General features: G+C 33.4%; 1 protein-coding gene across 1 annotated transcript; it reads right to left on the bottom strand.

Moving 5' to 3' along the window:
• Positions 1-468: 468 nt before the first annotated feature.
• LOC134376982 (olfactory receptor 10AG1-like) lies at positions 469-1,248 on the bottom strand. The gene has a single exon (XM_063095593.1). It carries the CDS (start codon positions 1,246-1,248, stop codon positions 469-471), a length of 780 nt encoding a protein of 259 aa, XP_062951663.1.
• Positions 1,249-21,303: the final 20,055 nt, after the last annotated feature.

Genomic DNA, 21,303 nt, shown 5'->3' on the forward strand with positions numbered 1-21,303 from the left:
GCATCTGAGGAAATGAAAACACTTGAGAAAATTTTCACAGCATGACTGTGATTCCTGGTTATATGAAACACTCAGTTACCTCTCACCGTACTGCTCAGGCAATCTCTTCACTCAACAGTAAACCATGAGAGGAAAGATTTCTCATCAAGGTTACATTCTTGGAATTGTGTTATTTTGTACACTATTTACACATAAGCTGATAACTAACTCTATGAAAAAAGGTCCCTCAACAAATGTGAGGTTATCGTTTTAATTATCATTATTTAGGAACATAGGGAAAAAATTAAAATAATATTTTTTTGGTAGCTACATGACAATCCTATGAACAAATTATTTCTGTAATTTAAGTTTCACCTCATGTTAATAACTTAGCTAGGAGTTTCCTCAGTGCCATCATGATATCTTTGTTCCTCAGAGTGTATATAACGGGATTCAATGTTGGGATCAAAATGGTGTAGAAGAGTGATATTAGTTTTCCTGTCCCTTCACAGCTTGATGTGGTTTGGGCTGTAAATAAGCAATAGTAGCTGTTCCATAGAACAGCACTACAACTATCAGGTGAGAGGAGCAGGTGGAGAAAGCTTTTGCCCTTCCTCTGGCTGATGACAGTTTCATAATGTTGCAGATAATTTTTCCATAGGAGACAACTATCAACAGAAATGGAACCAAGAGAAATATCACTGTAGCAACATACACTGATATCTCATTCACAAATGTGTCACCACAAGTAAGCTTGAGTATTGGGGGAACATCACAGAAGAAGTGATTAATTCTGTTAGATCCACAGAAGGGCAAAGAGAAAATCTGGTAAGTATGCCTAATTCCAACTGGAACTCCACTGATCCAGGAGCCAGCCACCAGCTTAGTACAGACCCTGTGGTTCATCACTAGACAATAGCGCAGAGGGTGGCAGATGGCCACATAGCGGTCATAGGCCATCACTGTCAGAAGAAGGCACTCTGTGCCTCCAAGCATCAAGACAAAACACATTTGTGTAGCACAGGCAAGCAAAGAAATGTTTCCTTTCTGTGTGCAAAGGTCCATGAGCATTCTTGGGATAGTGACTGTTACATAACAGATTTCCAAAAATGAAAAATTGCTGAGGAAAAAATACATGGGTGTCTGAAGAGCAGGGTTAATTCTTGTTATTAGTATTATGATGCTATTGCACATCAGGATAGTCAAATATATGAATAAGAATACACCAAAAAGAATCCACTGGAGATTGGGAATATCAGAAAAACCCATGAGAACAAATTCTATCTCTGTAGTGGTGTTTGATAGTTCTGTTTTAATTTGCTCTGCATCTGCAAATACGGTAAATTCAAGATGGTTAATTCATTCGTATTTTATACCACAGCTTTCTTTTGTGTTAACTGGATTAGATACATAAATACAGTTATATAATTTCTTAAATTATTTCCACCATTATCTTGCTCTGTTTGTGGAAATTGAGATTTGAAGCTTCCCAAATGAACTGATATACAGTTGAAATCAATTCAAGAAATAAAATCCTAATATGTATTAGACTTAAATGTAATGATATGAGAGGAAATGAGAAATGTGCATTCTTATTTAGTGAATATTATGGAAAAATATTATTATTTCACCCCTAAGAGTGAATTATGGGGCCGGCCCCCTGGCTCACTTGGGAGAGTGTGGCGCCGGTATCGCCAAGGCCCGAGGGTTCGGATCTTATATAGGGATGGCCTGTGCGCTCACTGGCTGAGCGTGGTGCAGGCCACACCCTGCCGAGGGTTGCGATCTGATACAGTCTTTTTCTGTTGTTTTACCTGGGTTTGCTATTTTTCCCTGTGTTTGGAGTCAAATTACATCTTTCAGTTTGAAGCATTTATCAAAGAGTTCTTATTTAATTCTAACTCAGAATGAATTTTAAGTCCTCCCTTTTATACTCCAATGAGCATCAAGTTTCTTAAACCAATTCTATGCTACTGGGAAAAAGTATATGCATTATTATAGCTCTAACTTACGTATCTCTTCCATCACTTTTGCTAAATATAAAAAATATTAACGTCAGAATGCTGCTTATTAAATTTCCCCATTAACACCCCTATCTAGCGTGCTATTATTTATGTGTTTTTCAATCTCCTCATATCTTTACACCTGTATACCTTCCTTCACTTCGCCCCATCAGCTGATGCTTTTGACTTAATATACTGATTTTAAAAAGTCTACAAATAGGCTCTCATATTTACATACTTTTATTAGTTTGAGCATTTAACATTACCTTAAATAAATTACTTTATTGTTAAAAGTCACCATTATTATTTTACATATATGTAATTTTATTTAATTGTATAATAAAGTGAAGAGCTACATAACATATATGAAGTAATTAGCTCAATTTCAAATAAAGTACTCAGAATTTTATACTTTTCTGTTTTATGCATTAAATAATGATCCTCACATTTAAAATTATTCTTAAATAAAACAGTCTAACAGCACAAAGGATACCTTACATTTGTGGATTTTCATGAAGCTGCCTATGAGGGGATAAGAGATTTTTAACCTATGAAGTTAATAAGGTCTTATTTTTTCAGAAAGTCACTCTAATTGTATATTATCCTGGTTTACTTCAAACATCAACTATTCTTAAATAGTAGAAGTCAGGCTCACTCTGGGGAACATCTTCTCTAGTGTATCAATTTAATTTCTAGAACACCACTTCTGTTTGGCAATCTATCTCATTCATTATTCAAAACTACCTTCTTTGGAAATACCCATTCTTCTCTTTAGTGCCTCAATGGAATAATGGACTCCTGTTTGGGGGGAAGTCTCGTGGCAGTGAAATACCACTTAATTGTCTACAACTACTTTAAGGAAAAAGTGAAAATCTTTCCAGCTATTGCAGTTAAGGCCCTTAATAAGTAATGTGGAGTTGTCATCCTTACATTTATTCCTATGATTCACACAGTTCCAGATCATCCAGACCTTTAGAAAATGTGTCACCTGCTTTGTCCAATGAAAAATGCTATTCTTGGCATCTTTAATATATTGGGTGGTGAGATCCCTTATCAGACATGTTCCTAGGTTCACTTTTGTGAAAATAAAAGAAAGTCATCACGTCTGCTGACAAAAATCTAGATATTTTCTTAAAGGTATTTATCATAACTTTACTATGTTAGTAAATTGATTCAACCATTTTCTTTTTTGTGCTGATATTATATTTTATTTTATTTTTATTAATTATACATATTCATGGGGCACAGAGCTGATTGTCAGCAACTGGGCCCAAAATGTGATCAGATCAGTACTATCAGCATGTACACCACCACAAATTGCAATTCCCTGTACCCCCCATCCAACCTTTCCCAAATGCCCCTCTGCCTGCCCCCTTTCCCCCAGCAACCCTAGGTCTGTTCTTTCCTTCTGCAAGTTGAACACACCACTGTGGTCTTTCTTTCCTTCCTTCTTTCTCTGTTAGCTCCATTTATGACTGAGGACATGTGGTATTTTTCCTTCTGTGCCTGACCACTCAACATAAATTCCTCCAAGCTCATCCATGTTGCTGTGAATGGCAGAATTTCATTCTCTTTTAAGACAGAGTAGTATTCCATTGTGTAAATATACCACATTTTCCTTATCCAGTCATCCATCAATGGACATTTAGGTTGGTTTCATATCTTGGCAATTGTAAATAGAGCTGTGATAAACATGGGACTGCAGGTATCCCTTCAACATAATGATTTCCATTCCTTTGCATTATATACCCAAACATGGGATTGATAGTTTCTATGGCACATCTATCTGTAGTTTGAGAAACTTCTATACTATTTTTTTTTCCATAATGGCTGCATTAATTTACAGTCCCACAAACAAAGTAGAAGAGATCTCTCTAAATCTTCCCCAGGATTTGTTACTCTCAGTCTTTCTGATTATAGCCAGTCTAACTGGGGTGAGTTGATTTCTCAATGTGGTTTTGATTTGCATTTCCCTGAAGATTAGTGATGTTGAGCATTTTTTTAAAAGTACCTGGTGGCCATTTGCATGTGCTCATTCACAAAATGGCTACTCAGATCCTTTGCCCATTTTTTAATTGGGTTATTTGTTTTTTGGGGGTTTTTTTACTGTGTAGTTGTTTGAATTCCTTGTATATTCTGGATATTAATGCCTTGTCTGATGAATAGTTTGCAAATGTTTTATCCCATTCTGTGCATTGTCTTTTCACTCTGTTGATTGTTTCCTTTGCCATCAAGGTTTTTAGTTTGGTTTAATCCTATTTGTCTATTTTTCTTTTGTAGCTTGCACTTTTGTAATATTATTCATTAAATCTTTGCCCAATCCTACTTCCTAGTGTGCTTCCCCTAGGTTTTTGTTAGTATTTTTATAATTTCAGGTGATATACTTAAATCTGTATTTCATTTTGAGTTGATTTTGGTCTATGGCTAGCAGTGCCCTTCTACTTTCAGTTTTCTGCATCTGAATGTACAATTTTCCCAGCACCATTTATTGAAGAGGCTGTCTTTTCCAAGCAGTATTTTCCTGGTGGCTTTGTCAAAATCTGTTGGCTATAAGTATGTGGATTCATTTCTGGGTTCTCTATTCTGCTCCATTGGTCCACGTTTCAGTTTTTATGCCAGTACCATCCTCTTTGGGTTACTATAGCTTTGTAGAATAATATGTAGTCACGTAGTCTTATGCCTCCATATTACATTGGCTATTTGGGGTCATTCGTTGTTCTTTATGAATGTTAGGATTTCTTTTTCTATTTCTATGAACAATTTCATTGTTATTTTGATGGGGATTGCATTTACTCTGTAGATCACTTTGGGTAGGATGGGGATTTTCACAAGTTGATTTTTTCAATTCATGTGGATGGAATCTCTTTCCACCTTTTTGTGTCTTCTTTAATTTCTTTAAGTAGTGACTTGTAGTCTCCTTGTAGAGATCTTTCACCTCCTTGGTTAAATTGATTCCTAGGGTGTTTTTATATATGTGTGTGTATGTGCGTGTGTGTGTGTGTGTGTGTTTGTGTTTAGTGACTATTGCACATTGTTTAGCTTTCTTGATTTTGCTTTCTGTTGGTTCATTTTTGGAGAATAAAAATGCTACTGATTTTTGGGGTGTTGATTTTGTTTCCTACAACTTTACAAAAATTGTTAGTCAGCTCTGGGGTGTTTGGGTAGAGTTTTTCTTTTTTTCTGTCTATAGGATCATGTCATTTGTAAACAAGGACAGTATAACTTCTTCTTTTTCAAACTTAATGCCCTTAATTTCTTTCTTATACCCAATTGTTCTGGCTAGTACTCCCAATACTATGTTAAATTGGAGTGGCAAGAGCGGACATCCTTGTCTTGTTTCTGTTCAGGGTGATATTGGTGGTGATGGGTTTGTAGTATATGGCTTTAATTGTGTTGAGGTACTTTCCTTCTATACCTAATTTGCTGAAAGTCTTTATCATGAAGGTATGTTGAAGTTTTTCAAAGGCTTTTTCTGCATCATTGAGATAGTCATATGGGTTTTGTCCTTGTATTTTTTGATGTGATGTATTATATTTATTGATTTGCATATGTTGAACCATCCTTGTCTCCCTGGGGTGAATCACACTTTATCACGGTGTATAATTTTTTGGATGTGTTGCTGTGTTTTAATTACCAGTGTTTTGTTGAGGGTTTTTGCATCGATTTTCATGGGATATATTGGCCCATAGTTTGCTTTTTTGTTGTATAATTGTCTGGTTTGTGTATTAAGGTAATGCTGACCTTATAAAATGAGTTTTGGTTAATTGCCTCTGTTTTAATTTTTTGAAATGGTTTGAAGAGAATTGGTATTAATTCCTCTTTAAATGTTTGGTAAAATACAGCAGAAAAGCCATCCAATCCTGGGCTTTTCTTTGTTGGGTGACTGATTATGATTGCTTCAATCTCATTACTTCTTATTTGTCTGTTCAGGTTTTCAATTTCTTCTTGGTTCAGTCTTGGTAGTTTGTATGTGTCCAGAAATTTATTCATTTCTTCCAGATTTTCAAATCTGTTCATGTATCATTGTTAGTAATAGTCTCTAATAATGCTTTGTATTTCTGTGGTACTGGTTATGATATCTTCTTTTTCAATTCTGATTTTAGTTATTTGGGTCTTCTCTCTCTCTCTCTTTTATAATAATAATAATAATTAATAATAATAATAATAATAATAATAATAATAATAATAATAATAATATTTTGTTAACCTGCCTATTGTTTTTTCTATTTATCATCTCAAGAAACCAACATTTTTGTTTCATTGATCTTCCATATCATTTCTGGGGTATTTTTATCATTTAGTTCTGCTCTGATTTTGATTATTTCTTTCTGTCTACTATGGTATTGAATTGCTCTAGTTTTTTCTAGTTCTTTGAGGTGTAGCATTAGGTCGTTTATTTGAAATCTTTCTATTTTTTGATGTAAGCATTTATCAAAATAAACTTCTGTCTTAGTACTTATTTTGCAGTATCCCACAGGTTTTGATATAATGTATCTTTATTTTCACTGGTTTCAAGAAATATTTTGAGTTCCTGTTTAATTTCATTGTGGACCCATGAATTGTTCAGGAGCATGTTGTTTAATTTCAATGTGTTTGTGTAGCTTCCAGAATTCCACTTGATATTTATTTCTAGTGTTCATATGGAACAACAAATGACCTTGAATAACAACAACAATCCTGAGAAAAAGAATGAAGTGAGAGGCATTAAAATACTTGACTTCAAAATATACTACAAAGCTATAGTATTCAACACAGAATGGAGTTATAACATAAAAATAGACAATTGGACCAATGGAATAGAATAGAGAATCCAGAAATTAAGGCATGTAATTACAACCAACTAATTTTTTTTTTTTCCATGACCGGTAAGGGGATCGCAACCCTTGGCTTGGTGTTGCCCGCACCACGCTCAGCCAGTGAGTGCACCGGCCATCCTTGTATAGGATCTGAACCCGCGGCCTCGGCGCTCTCAGCACTGCTGCACTCCAGTGCCACATTCTGCTGGGTGAGCCACGGGGCCAGCCCACAACCAACTAATTTTTGACAAAAGAGCTGAAAACATACATTGGGGAAAGGACAGCTTCTTCAATAAATGGTGCTGGGGAAACTAGATATCCATGTGTAGAAGAATGAAACTAGACCCCTACCTCTCACCATATACACAAAATCACTCAGAATGGATTAAAGATTTGAATGTCAGACCTGAAACCCTAACAATTCTAGAAAAAAACACAGAGGAAATGGTCAAAAATGTAGGACTGGGAAATGGTTTTATGAATAGGCCCTGAAAAGCACAGGCAACAAAAGCAAAAATAAACAAATGGGATTTTGTCAAAGTAACAAACTTCTGCACAGCAAAAGAAATGGCAAATGGAGCAAAGACAGAACATGCAGAATGGGAGCAAATAGCTGCTAACTACGCAGGTGACAAGGGGCTAATATGCATAATATAAAAGGAATCAAAACAACTCAATAATAATAATAAAAACCCAATTTAAAAAATGGGAAAGGAAGCTGAATAGACATTTGTCAAAAGAAGAGACACATATCACCAACAGGTATATGAAAAAATGCTCAACATCGGTAATCATCAGAGAAATGCAAATCGAAACCACATTGAGATATCTTCTCACTCTAGTTAGGCTGCTATCAAAAAGACAGAAAATAACAAATGCTGTCTAGGATGTGGAGAAGGGAATCCTTATACACTGTCAGTGGGATTGTAAAATATTAGAGCCATATGAAAAACAGTATCAAGGTCTCTCAAATAACTACAAGTAGAACTATCATATGACCCATCAATCGTACTATTACAAATACCCCACAGGAATGCAAATCATGATGTTGAAGGGACACCTGCACTCCCATATTTATTGCAGCTCTATTTACAATAACCAAAATATGGAAGCAAACTTAATGTCCATGGATACAAGATTGGATAAGGAAAATGTAGTATATATACACAACGGAATACTACTCAGCCACAAAATGAACAAAATTCTGTCATTCACAGAAACATGCTTGGAGAAAATTACATTGTCAAACAAGCCAGTCACAGAAACAGAGATATAGCATGGTCTCACTCATATTTGGGAGCTAAAAAGCAAAAACAAATAATGCTAACAATACTAACACTAACACTAACACTAACACACTAATACTAATACTAATACTAATACTAATACTAATACTAATAATAAATTGAACTGTTACAAGGAGAGAGAACTGTGGTTACTAGCAATGGGAAAGGAGAGGTGGAAGGAGTGCTAGTGAGATGGTGGTTGATGGACAAAAAAGTACATCTAGATAGAAAGAGTAAGTTCTGTTGTTTACGGTAGATCAAGGAATCTCTTATTAACAATTACTTACTGCACATTTTTAAACAATGAAGAGATAGGATATCAAATGCTCATGTCACCAAGAAATGGTTTAAGTTTTCCAATGATGGATATGCTAATAACCCTACTAGATCATCATGTCTTGTATACATGCAGTGAAATAAAACTCTGTACCCCATAAACATGTAGAATCAAAATGTTTCAATAAAAGATTAATTTAAAAATTATAAAAAGAGGAAATACAGCCAGATAGATGAAAGAATTTTTCTGTCCTGCTTCATTTCACTGAATTTAACTACGTTCTGAATTGACAAAACCATACCAAAAAAACCCCTCCACAACTTTTTCTTCTGCCTCATAAACCTTTGTTTGACACACCAATAATATATATGGCAAATCTTATAGTAGTTTCCTCAAAGTATCCCAAGATCTTCATATTGTCAAGTTTATTTAATGTCCCCCACACTTTATCTGAATTAAATTTTTACGTATTGATATTATTATGTGATTTTTGTTTTTAGGTTGTTGATGTGTTGGATTATATTAACTTATTTTTGAATGTTGAACTAACATTGCATATTAGGGTAAAATCCCACTTGGCACTGGTGTGTAATACTTTTTATACACTGTTAGTTTCAATTTTCTAATATTCTGCTAATTTACTGCATCTATATTTATGAGATATGTCTATTTTAATTAAATCTAATTTTCAAGTTTACTAAAATTTCCCCTACAGTGTCTAACCTGTTATTAATCTTATAGAGTAAATTTTTAATTTTAGATAATATATTTATAATTTCAAAAAAATTAATGGAATTTTTGTCTTACATTTCTCTATTCATTGAGCTTCCGTGTTGCTTAAATATTTGTTCACAGGTGTAAAGATTTAATCTGCATCATTGTCTACCAATTTTATTATCCCATTTACTTGCAGTCTTGCTTGTATTGACTAAATTCTTTTCTGGTTAAGATCACATTTTCCCACTTTGTGAAATATTTAGTAACTTTTCCATTGAGTGCTGATAATTGTAGTTATTATGGTATTTGTATGCATTTTTGAATTATTTTTGAAAACTACTGGTGGTTTGGAACAATTTGAGAATAGTTACAACGGTCACATACTTGATTTCCTAAAGATCTACCATAATGAACTAACACATTTTTATTATTTTGGGGGGGAAATGGGTTTGGGGCGTGTGCGTGTGTGTGTGTGAATTAAAAAGTGAGCTCTCAATCTCTAAGGATATTCACATTGATTAAAGTATAGCTATCTCATATTTTTTAATGTAAACGTTAGTTAGAATGCATTTCTCTGTACTTTAGAATCAAATATTTCCCACCTCCATTAAAATTCAAAGTTTATCAGGTTTTAATGTCATTCCAGTTGTTCAAGCCAATTCTCTGACTTTGTGCACATGACTTGATATTTAATTGAAGACCATAGTTACAAAATTAGTTTACAATAAGTTAAATCTTTCAGATATATTTTCAATTTTATGCTTATAGACATATTTACAATATTCTATTTTCAGAGTTATTTAAAAAAACTATTATTCAACATCTTTCACTAGCTTTCTTAAAACCATTATTCATTCTTAGACTTTTTAGATTTGTTAATCTCTTTCTACATTGGAATGTGTGTTTTATTTTTCATTAGAAATTCCTACAGGTGGTAGATTTTCTAATTCTTGGCATATCAAATAACTTCTTTCAGAAAATGAGACTCCCTTATACTAGAAATAAAGTCTTACCCCTGGTAGAGGTGATCAAAAAGTATAAAAGGCCATCAGAATTAAAATACAGGAAAAAAGTACACACACACTGTCACACAGTAATTTAGTATCTTCTATCAAGTTTTATTTAAATTTGATTTCACCATTATGATGTTTTCTTCCAAGTTACCCCATAAATGAACTCAAACAAGAAATAAAAGCAAAATTTCTTGAAACCCTACCTCTGTGATGTAAAAAATATTCTTCCACAGGAATTTCAGGTAACTGATATGGATAGCATATTATATACTCCCGTATCTCTCTTTGCCCTGTTTAACCATATGCAACAGTATAAACACATTCCCATACACATGATTATAAATAATGGGCACAATTTTTCACATGTTTTAAGGAATATTATATTTTAGGATCATATTTGTCTTTTTCTCATCTACAAACATATTGCCTTTGAATCTATATTTATAGGTATTAGCTGTACATAAGGATCCAAAATGTTTTGGTTTAACAGGGTTTGGCACATAATGACCAATAGACAAATTCAGTTCAAATTCAGTACTTTATGGAAAAAAATATATATTTGCTAACCATCTGTCAGGCTGGATATTAGATCCTTCTACCCCTTCCTGTGCAGGCTGTGAATCAGGTAATTGAAAAAATATTCCCACAGCTTTATGCAGATCTGAGCTTCACAGACATGCCTTATCCTCAGACATGAACTCTGCTGTTCCCTCCGCTACTTTGCTATTCCTCCATGCTCTGCCAACAAGCAATTCAGAGAATTTACCTTTTATACTCTTAGTACACAATAGCAGCCACAAGCCAAGCATTACATAATTACAATCATGCTGAATCATTAAATGGACACACATGCACAGTTACACTTCTTTTATAACTTGTTTCTAGTGCATGTACTGAATCTTGCCCATTTGTAACAGATGTAAGGTGAGAGATCCTGACTAAACTTTTCTACTTTCCTTGCACCATTCATTTAAAATAACAGCCATTTAATGATTCACAATTCTGGGAGTCAGCAATTTTGCTGAGTCGAACTGGGAAGGCTCTTCTATTCTGAATATGATGCTCTATAGACTTACACAAGTGTTTGACCTCAGCGCAAGTGGCTGGGGACACTCTCCAGGTGTTCTTTCATCCTCTGACAGAAGTGCATAGCCATTTTCAGATAGTGATGGAGGAATTCCTATTGAGAAGAGAGCGGCCATCAAAAAGTATAAGGGGTTTGAAAGCCTTTGTCTGTGACACATTAGCTTATGTCCCATTGGCTAAAGCAAGTCAGACAGCCATGCCCAGAATCAGCACACTGTGAGGACTACACAGGATGTGGATCAAAGGAGGAAAGATTTATTAGTGGCCGTTATTATCTACTGCAGTCTGCTCTCTGATATTTGGCTTTCTCCTACATGCAAAAATATACACACCAAGATCCATCCACTCACAGCCATAGGCATAATGTCCGTGATCTCATGATCTGTAACAGGTCCAGGTGTGGATTACGTTCTTTACATGTAGCCTTTTAGGCTCCAATTTATCAAGAGATATTTCTCAACCTCCTTTCTGTCTGTAGAATATACGGACCCAAAGATCTCTCTCCATGTTGAATTTTCTCAGTTCCTTTTAGTCCATACTGCTGGTGCTTGCGCCAGTAAAATATTCTTGGAACCTTTCTGGGTTCCTCTGATTCTTATTTGGGTTCACTTTCACGCATCATTTCAAGAGAAAAATCTTTCTGCTTTTCAAAATCAGGCTGCTGTAGTATGAGACATTTAATGATTGTTAGATGCCTTTTTTTCTCTCCGAGATAGCACGGCCTTAAGGATTTCAGATATCTCAAACAGGATCAAAAACCTACATACTTGATTTCATTCTTATATTGAAAGACTGGAGACATGAAACAACTTTATTTATAATCTAGAATCTCCTGGCTCTGCTATGGATTTGTCTTCTTAATTATTCTTGCCAGCTGATCAGTTCTTCATCTTATCTCTCCCTTTCAGTTGCTTATCAGAGATATCTGAAATAATTAAATTGATACATAAAATTATCCTTGAAATTTTATTTGCTGTATCCACTAGGTACATTTTATTTCTTAGAAGTTCCTGAAGGCATTGATTTTGCCAGTTATTTTGTTTGTTTGTCATTTGGCTGCTACATAATAAAAATGGGTTGCCATTTACGCAGCTTCTCCAACAGTTTGTTTTACTTTCACACTTTTTCAGCATCAACTAAGAGCTTTCTTTAATTTTTTTCAGCCTTCACTTACAATGTAATTGAAGCTTTCTAAAATGTTCCTGCTACTCAGTCATAAACTACATGTTTTAGAATTTTGTTTTATCAGCACCCACATTTCCATGTACCAACCATGTATCAGTTATCTTTTGCTGTGTTGAAAAACCACCCCAAACTTTAATGACTTAACAAATCACAATTTATCTATTCTTAATTCTGTTCCTCAGCAATTTCCTATGAAAACTGCTATGCCAAAAAAATGTATAATTTTTGCTTAATACCCAATGCCAAAGTATAAAACTGTAAAACTATAAAAACGGCTTTGACAACTATGTAGAAATGAATTACACAGTTTCAAATGAATGATGTATTATTGACTATATCACATCAACCCTTATCAAAAGTTCTTTTTGACAGGGAATACTGCACAATAAAATGACAATTACTAAATGATGATTTGGTATTTGCTGATACATAGATAACTTGTGTAAGTTAAGACAGAAGAATCTCTCAAAAGTACCAGTAATTTTTAATTTGGAAATAACTGCCAGTATATATGCAGATAAGAAGTAGAGTTAAAGACATATATCTGTTTAAACTTTATTACCAATATATAGGGAACTAATTCTGAAAGTATAACTCATGTTTTAATGAAGTAAATTATTTATGTGGTAATTTCCTCAGCACCATTTTGACATCCTGGTTCTGAAGACTGGATGTCATGGGGTTAAACATTGGAGTCATAATCATGTAGAAAAGAGAAAGCATCTTGCCAGTTCCTGCTGAATGACTGATCTTATGTCTTAAATAGGTAATAATGCCTGATCTGAAGAACAAAGCCACAACCAAAAGATGAGATGAATAGTAGGAGAAGGCTTTATGCTGACGTTAGCTGATGGAAATTTAAAAATTGTGAAGATGATTTTGTCATAGGATATAAGTATCAACAGAAATAGAACTGAGACAAAATACACAACAACTATTTATAACATCCTCTCACCCACAAAAGTGTCCCAACAGGCCAGCTTATGTACTAGGGGGATGTCACAGAAGAAGTGGTTGATTAGGTTAGAATCACACAAAGGCAGAAAGAAAATCTGGCACATTTCTCCTACCTGGACTGGAATGCCACTGATCCAGGAGTCAGCCTACCCCTGGGTACAAAACTTGTGGTTCATAACTAGAGGGTACTGGAGAGGGTTACAAATGTCCACATCATGATCATAGTCCATCACAGACAGAAGGAAACACTATGTGGCTCCAAACATAAGAATGTATTACTTTTGTGCAGCACAGTAAAGTAAAGAGATAGTTCTTTTCTGGATCTCAAGATTCATGAGCATTCTTGGGAGAGTAAGTGATAATAACAGATTTCTAAGAAAGAAAAATTATCGAGGAAGAAATACATGGAGGTCTGTAAAGCAGGGTCCAGTTTCCTTTTTTAGAAATATGGTGCCATTGTCCAACACGATAACATTATGGATGAGGAAGAATCATCCAAACAGAAAACACTGGAGATGAGGAACACACCACAACCAAAGAGAACAAGTTCCATAAATTCAGTTAGATTTTTTTCTGGTAATTTTTCCTGGTGACTCATTTGTGGAAAGGTGAAATTTAAGCATGTGCTTTTAACATTCTCTTCATGGTTGGTTGCAATCTTTTCCATAGTGATCTGCAGTGACACCTCTACCATATTCAACTGTGTCTAGTTGCTGTGTGTATGTTGAGCTTTCCATTATGTGTCATTTGCCCTTTATCTAATGTTGAATTACCACAATGCCTGAATTTCTGCAGCATTAAAACACATCCTTATATCTAGTAGAGTGATTACTCTCACTTTACTCTTCGAGAGTGACTTGCCTATTTTTGACAGTCCTTCTTTACACAACAATATTCCAATCATCCTGATAGTTAGGCAAACACACAGACACATACACACATAAACAAGATTTCACATACACACATATAAAAGAGATTTTACTATTTTTCTTTGAATATACAGTTCATATTGGGAAGCTGACACATTTTTAATAATAAATTTTCCAATAGATAGACATGTTATATAATAATGTATTTGTTTCCTCTTAAATTTCCCTCATTAATTTATAACTTACTAGATTCCCTGACTATTTTTATGAGAATTATTCTTAGGTATTTTCTATTTTTGATCCTATTTACATTGTAATTTGAATATCATTTTTGATTCAATTCTTTTATATAATAATAAGTTGATTTTTATTTATTGACTCTGTATCCAGCAAACATGTTATACTCATTTATTGACTCTAAAAATGTCATTGTAGATTCTTGAATACTTTCTATACATAGGTTTATATATTCTGTCAATAATTAGATTTATTTCTTCTTTTCCATTCTCATGCTTTTAACATTTTATAGTCATAATCTAGTATATCTAGTAAATATACTATTATTCTCATAAATATTAAGAAATCTACTGTTTGTTAAATAGTATTCCTTTCTTTGCCTCAATTGCAGAAAGACATATTTCAAAATTTTCTCATATAAGTGGGATGTTTTCAGCCCACATCATAACACAGATGTCTTTCCTCTTGCCACCTATACCTTGCTGTGTACTATATGGAATATTAAGTGTGGATACACTTCAGTAGAGTTTCTATTGTTGATGTTTCCTTAGGTTAATTGCAGGGTAATAATGAAGTCATAAAGAAGCAACATCAACGTATGGAACATGTACAAAGTATAAAAATATAAGTCTATAGTCACTCAACAAATATTCTACAAAAGCTATCTATATACCATACTCTTTACCAGCTGATATATTTACTTTTTAAAAAAGCAAATGTCATCAATAAAAAGGGATGAGAGAACAAGAATAGAAACTATCATTTTTAGAGGAAAATATTAGGACCTAAATTACATTTCCAGTAAACAGTCACAAGTGACCAAAAAATTTGTGCGAACAAAGACTAATGCACTAGATAAAAGATTTGCTGAAAACTTTGTTTCTTATTGTAAAAGCAAGCACTTTGGTTTTAACTCTGTCTTGAGAAAGTCCAGCATAAAATGACTAGCTCAAGAATGAGCAAAAATAACCTATATAATGGCAAGAAAGCAAAGTAACAATTTCTGATTAGATAACAGCAGAGTTAAGTGAGAAAATAGACAAGTTCAAATCATTAGCTAATGCATTAAATATTGAGATAGCAATTATCTCAAAGAAAGTGTGACATCCTGGTGTCTCAGACTGTATATTATTAACAACAATTAGGGTGACAATAATATAGAAAATATAGAGAAATTTGTGTCTTCTGGCAGAACGTTTGGATTTGGGCCATAAGTGTGTAATAATTTTGAATCCACAAAATAAAGCCATTACTATGTCTTGAGAAGAGTTGATGGAGAAGGCTTTGTCTTGTGACAACTTCAGGATGATGGAGATGATTTTCCTGTAGGAGCTAAGTATCTTCATAAAAGGGATCATACTAAACAACACAACACCTATAAATTCCAACATTTCACTCACAGGCATTATCTCCATAGGTCAGCTTGAATATTGAAGAGATGTCACAGAAGAAAAGATTGACTTGGTTTGATCCAGAGAAGGCATGAAGAAAATCTGGCACAACTGCCTGAGCACAACTGGAACTCCACTGATCCAGGAGCCAGCCACCAGCTGGATACACAACTGCAGAAGGGAGGTTCAAAACTGGAGTAGTGCAGAGGGTTATGAATAAATGACCACATAGATGTTGCAAGTCATCACTGTCCAGAGAAAGCACCCTGTGTTTTCAAGCATAAGGATAAAGCACATTAGTGTTTTACAGGCAATCAAAGAAACATTTGTTTTCTGAGTTCAAAAGTTTATAAACATTCTAAGAGTGAGAGACCCAAAACAGATTTCCGAGAAGAAAAAAATTACTGTAGAAAAAATACATAGGAGTCTGAAAAACCTGTTCACCCCAAGTTATGAGAGTAATGATATTTCCCATATGGATTATCATATAGACAAGAAAAATATCACAAAAAGAAATATTTGGAGATTGTGAATACTAGAAAATTCCCAAAGAAAAATTTCCTTTGTTGAAATGAGATTTATTTCCAGCGGTTTGTTTTAGGTCTTTGAAAATAGTAAAATTAGTTGTTGTTGTTGTTGTTGTTGATTTTCCTTCTGGCTAGTTTTCTATTAACTAGAAGTGTTTGAGTAATTAGTGTATAAAATTTCTTAATTCTGTTCATACTCCACCATCTTAAATCCTAAAATCAAAGAGCACAACTAAAGTCTAATGGTGAATATATGTTAAAATAATTAAATATTATTACATATTCTAAACATATTAAAATAAGTAATATATAATACTAGATTTGCATTTGGATAGAACTAAATGATTCTAGAGTTATGCATTTTCCTTTTCTGATTGTTTGTAGACAAAGCAACATGAGCATTTTATTCCACATATTAACAAACAGAATCTTGAAGCACAAACACTTATAGTTCTCACATTTCCCAATGGTATGCCCACCATCAGATTTTGAATTATATTTTTAACAATGCCTCAACTGTTCCATGAAGACTTTTGCAAGTATGCTGTGTGCTTTCCCTTCCACATCATATAGCTCTTATTGTTTGTTCATGAACTTCTGTTTGACATTGTATTCCTGTTTCAGTTATCTATCAAAATAAAATTATTGCTATCAAGCATTACATTTCAAAATTCTACCATATCCAATCATGCCACAAATGTTTAATAAATGTCCTTTGGCATCTTAGTTGATTAATTTATAATGACAGTATGGAACAAAATGCATTGATGATACGATTTCAGGAACTCAACCTAGTTCATCAAACCTTAAGGATCTCACTATGTGCCATTGGTTATTATCATTTAATAATATATCAGAGATGAAGCATATGGAAAGCAAAACTGAATACTATAAATTATTATAATTATTAGACAGTTGCCCCAAAATCAAGGGAAGAGAATCTCTAATTTGGATAGAGAATGCGTGAGAAAGCATATCTTATTAGTGAGTATTCAGATAAGATATTGTCTAACACATGAGACAAGATGTGGTCTCCTTCAATGGTTCTCGGTTATCTCTCATGTATTTTATGTAATAATGCCTATGTTACATCATCATCAAAGTAAAGTAAGCAAAAGTGTTTTATATATGTTAAATACTTTAACCATCAAGTAGGATGACTCCTTTAGAGATTGGATTCATAATATTTTTGAATTAAACTTAAGGTAAATTAATTATATGAATGTATTGTTCTCAAAATGGAAAAAAGAACAAAATCCTGACAAAACTTTCAATGCCATATAAAGAGCAACTACATCCCTATTCAGATATGAACAAAGGAAATGGAATCTAGTTATTATAGAAAAGTAAAACAAACCAAAAGACCCCCTTTTTGTGAGTTATCATTTTTCATTTTTCATTATATATATCATTATCATGTTAATTGGATAAAATATCTTCCTATTTAATGGCAGTTATAATTATAATCACTGTATACAACCAATAAATATTTTGACACTGGCTTTCTCTCTCAAATTCAATAATTTCTCAATACTTGCCAAGAAAAACTGAAGTGTTTACTTGAAGCTTTTAGCAAACATTTGAAGATATAAAGGACCATACTGTGAACAAAACATATCAAAAGATGACTAGAAAATGAAAACTTCCAGGTTTTAATTATTATTATTGTTGTTGTTATTATTATTATTACTATTATTATTATTATTATTATTTTAAATGTATCTTTCTTAATAAAAAAAATCACTTCTAGGAAATAATATGTTCAAGAAAATAAAATCAGAAATTTTATCTCCCTTAACATACCATGCAACTTTTTTATACTGAGCCATAGAAACATATACAAATATAAATCAATACTTTGCCTAGAAAAGATTTACTCCGAATGTTTCAGTTATTTAGCTGATGGATTATTATCACTAAACATGCTGTACATGTAGGGTTCTGTGAACTTCAAAGTGAATAGTATCAATCTTGTTATCAGTTTTGTCCAAGACAAGGAAGATAAAAAATTCAAATTAGAAGACTTTGATTTGAATAAAATTTTGAGTTGAGAAACTTCTTTTCATGTTTAGTATCTGTCGAATCTTGATTCTCTGAGTTTTGCAGTGTTCTAAAATAAACAAAGAATATAAATACAAAAAATATTTAACATAAAATAATTCATACTTACTCTGCTAAATTTAGTTACAGCTGTTTTTCCCCTCAGTAGAACAGTTTAAGTACATATGTTAATATATATATATAATTATGTTATACATATATATAATATACATATATATGTTTCTTATATTTAATAACAGGAGAATTTTGTTTTAACAAAAACATTATTTTTTTCTCATAATGAAAACTTTTATCTCTTTTAGAATATATGTACATTCAAAATATCAATTTCCATTTATTTTAAAATATCCTTATTTTTTTATTGTTTGTATTTCTTTCCCATAAGTAACCTGAATGTATAACTTTATGTTTCCACTAACCACTTGTTTAATTTCTTTTTTTTTTTCCACACAATGGTCAAAGGTGTTTTTCCTGACAGTCAGCCTATGGAATTCAGGTCGCCTGGACACCCACCCCACCAATCCTTCTAGATTTTGGCAGAAGTGAGAATACCCTTGAGAAATCAACACTCCTTAAATGTCCACTCTAACATACTGGCGAATGTTCAGACTCAAAACTGTGCCTTTGAGTACCTTTCTTATCTATACTTTTCTTAATGTTTCCCTTTGATTCTTGTACCTCGATCTTGTAAGATAGCAACATCAGACTTTTCTTACCATTACATGTGCATGTTTTATTTATTAAGATTTTTTTTCTTTAACAGTATACTGAATGGAAAATTAAGTGATTATTTTTGTCAACACAGATGCTATCTCAAGGTCTATCTTCATTCTATGACAAATGTAAATATTTTAAATCTATACTATATCAGAGGGGAAAACAACCCTACAGTACCTGCTGTGATTTCCAGTACACTAACAGATTGTGTTTTTCTTGAACTATGTGAACAAATGTAACAGTGATTTAAAATGTAACAGTGATTTCCCTGAACTATGTGACATTTATCTGTTATGATATAGCTGCTGTTTTTGTCCACACTTCCATATCACATTCTAATTAGAAACGAAATGTATTTGATCCGTAATTTTTTCTCTCTCTGCCTTTCACTTTCTTTATTTTGTCCTAGAACCAAATTCATTATGCTTTCCTCCCTTCCTACACTTTTAAATAGAAGTAACATAAATTTTTAACATATTTTCAATAAATTTCAAGAACATATCTTGATTATTTACTTTGAATTATTATTGGGATAAGTCATATCATGCCCCTAAAATAACGCCTGGCTCATAATGATCAGAGTACTATTTTCTTGAATTAGCTTAACTTAATTAATAGATTTTAAAAATACAGAAAATTTCAAAACTTATATTGGTCATGATTGCAATTGTGATTTTCTACTAGGATTATAAATGTATCTACATACATATGTACATATTTGGGAAATTCATACTTTCTTAGAATACTATGCATTTCTTTCTGTTATTTGTAGTTTCAGCAATATGATTGAGGGTACTTCAAAATGTTCATAGAAAAATTCATATTATCTTTTAATTCTATCTTTTCACAAAGTTTTTGAAGTACCCTCATATACGACATTCATATTGTAAACAAATAACCTTAGTTCTTAAGGTCATGTTTTGTCTTGCACTCCTAGTACTATGTTTGCTTGTTGTCTCTCAATACAACATGTTACACGTTACTTAGCTCTGCTTTTCAAAGAGCTTCTCCATGAAGTTATACTAATTCAATTTTAAAATATTTTATGTAATTTTTGTTTTTACACATTTTGATCATTTTCTTCTCAAATTTTCATAGTTTATTTTATAACTCTACTAGGTAAAATTCTAAGATGACCCAAAGATTTCTGCTCCCTTCTGCATTTGCACCTTCTCCTAGATACTCAATCCAAATCTAAACTAGGCCTTGCTGTAAAAGCATTCTTCACATATAATTAAGGTCTGATATCAGTTGACTTTAAATAAGGGAGATTGTTCCTGTGGGCCTGGGCCAGACCTAATCACATACATTCTTTAAATCTAGGTATAGCGGTCAGAGACAAAAATCAGAGATTTGAAGTGAGGGAAAGGGAAGAGGGGATAAGAAGTGCAATGAAATCGGCTTCTCTGAGATCAGGTTGCCACAGATGACAACCAGCCAGGAAATCAGACCAAAGTCTGACCACCTCAGAAGCCTGGATTCTGCCAACAACCTAACTGAGCTTAGAATAAGATGTTCTTCCCAGATACTCTGACAAGAATTTGGCCCAGCCGACACCTTGATTTCTTTGAGACCCTAAACAGAGAAACTGATCAACCTATGCCAGACACATAACCTACAGAAACAGTGAGATAATAAATTTGCATTATCTTAAGTTGCTAAGTTTGTGGTCATTTGTTATGCAACAGTAGAAAAGCATCACAAAGAGTTAAAATCCATTGAATTTAATCACTGCCTGTGTAGATAGAGTTGAATGACACCTGACTTGGGAAAGATCTATATCTCTGGAAGTGCCTGGATGCCTCACTTTTTAAAATTTTGTTTAAGGTATGACCAATGGACTTTGATATAACATACAAGGTCTGAAAAACTCTCATGACCCCAGTCACTTTCCTAACAGATGGTTTGTGAAAGTCCTAATGGGTTTGACAACCCAGCTTGATTACCTAACCAAGAGAAATCACACCCCATCTCCACACCCCTTATTCACCGAATTCTCCAGAAGTCCAGATTTCTTGAACAGCTCATCTGATTTCAAGAAAGAGTTCAGCCTTGTGCCTGGGGAAAAACAGGGGCCTGGGAATTCCTTGCTTCTGTGAGTCTCTCAGACCTCTGATCCTTGCCTACATTTTTTCTTTTCTTGCTGAACCATAGTCTTTTCTTTTAAATAAAATCCTTGAGTGAGTACACTTTGAGTAGAAA

This window comes from Cynocephalus volans, chromosome 4 (genome assembly GCF_027409185.1).
Source record: "Cynocephalus volans isolate mCynVol1 chromosome 4, mCynVol1.pri, whole genome shotgun sequence".
Lineage (NCBI taxonomy): Eukaryota > Metazoa > Chordata > Mammalia > Dermoptera > Cynocephalidae > Cynocephalus > Cynocephalus volans.

What these genes read in the sequence shown, in the direction of transcription:
- LOC134376982 (XM_063095593.1), bottom strand. Translation starts at nt 1,248, where the DNA reads ATGGGTTTTTCTGATATTCCCAATCTCCAGTGGATTCTTTTTGGTGTA.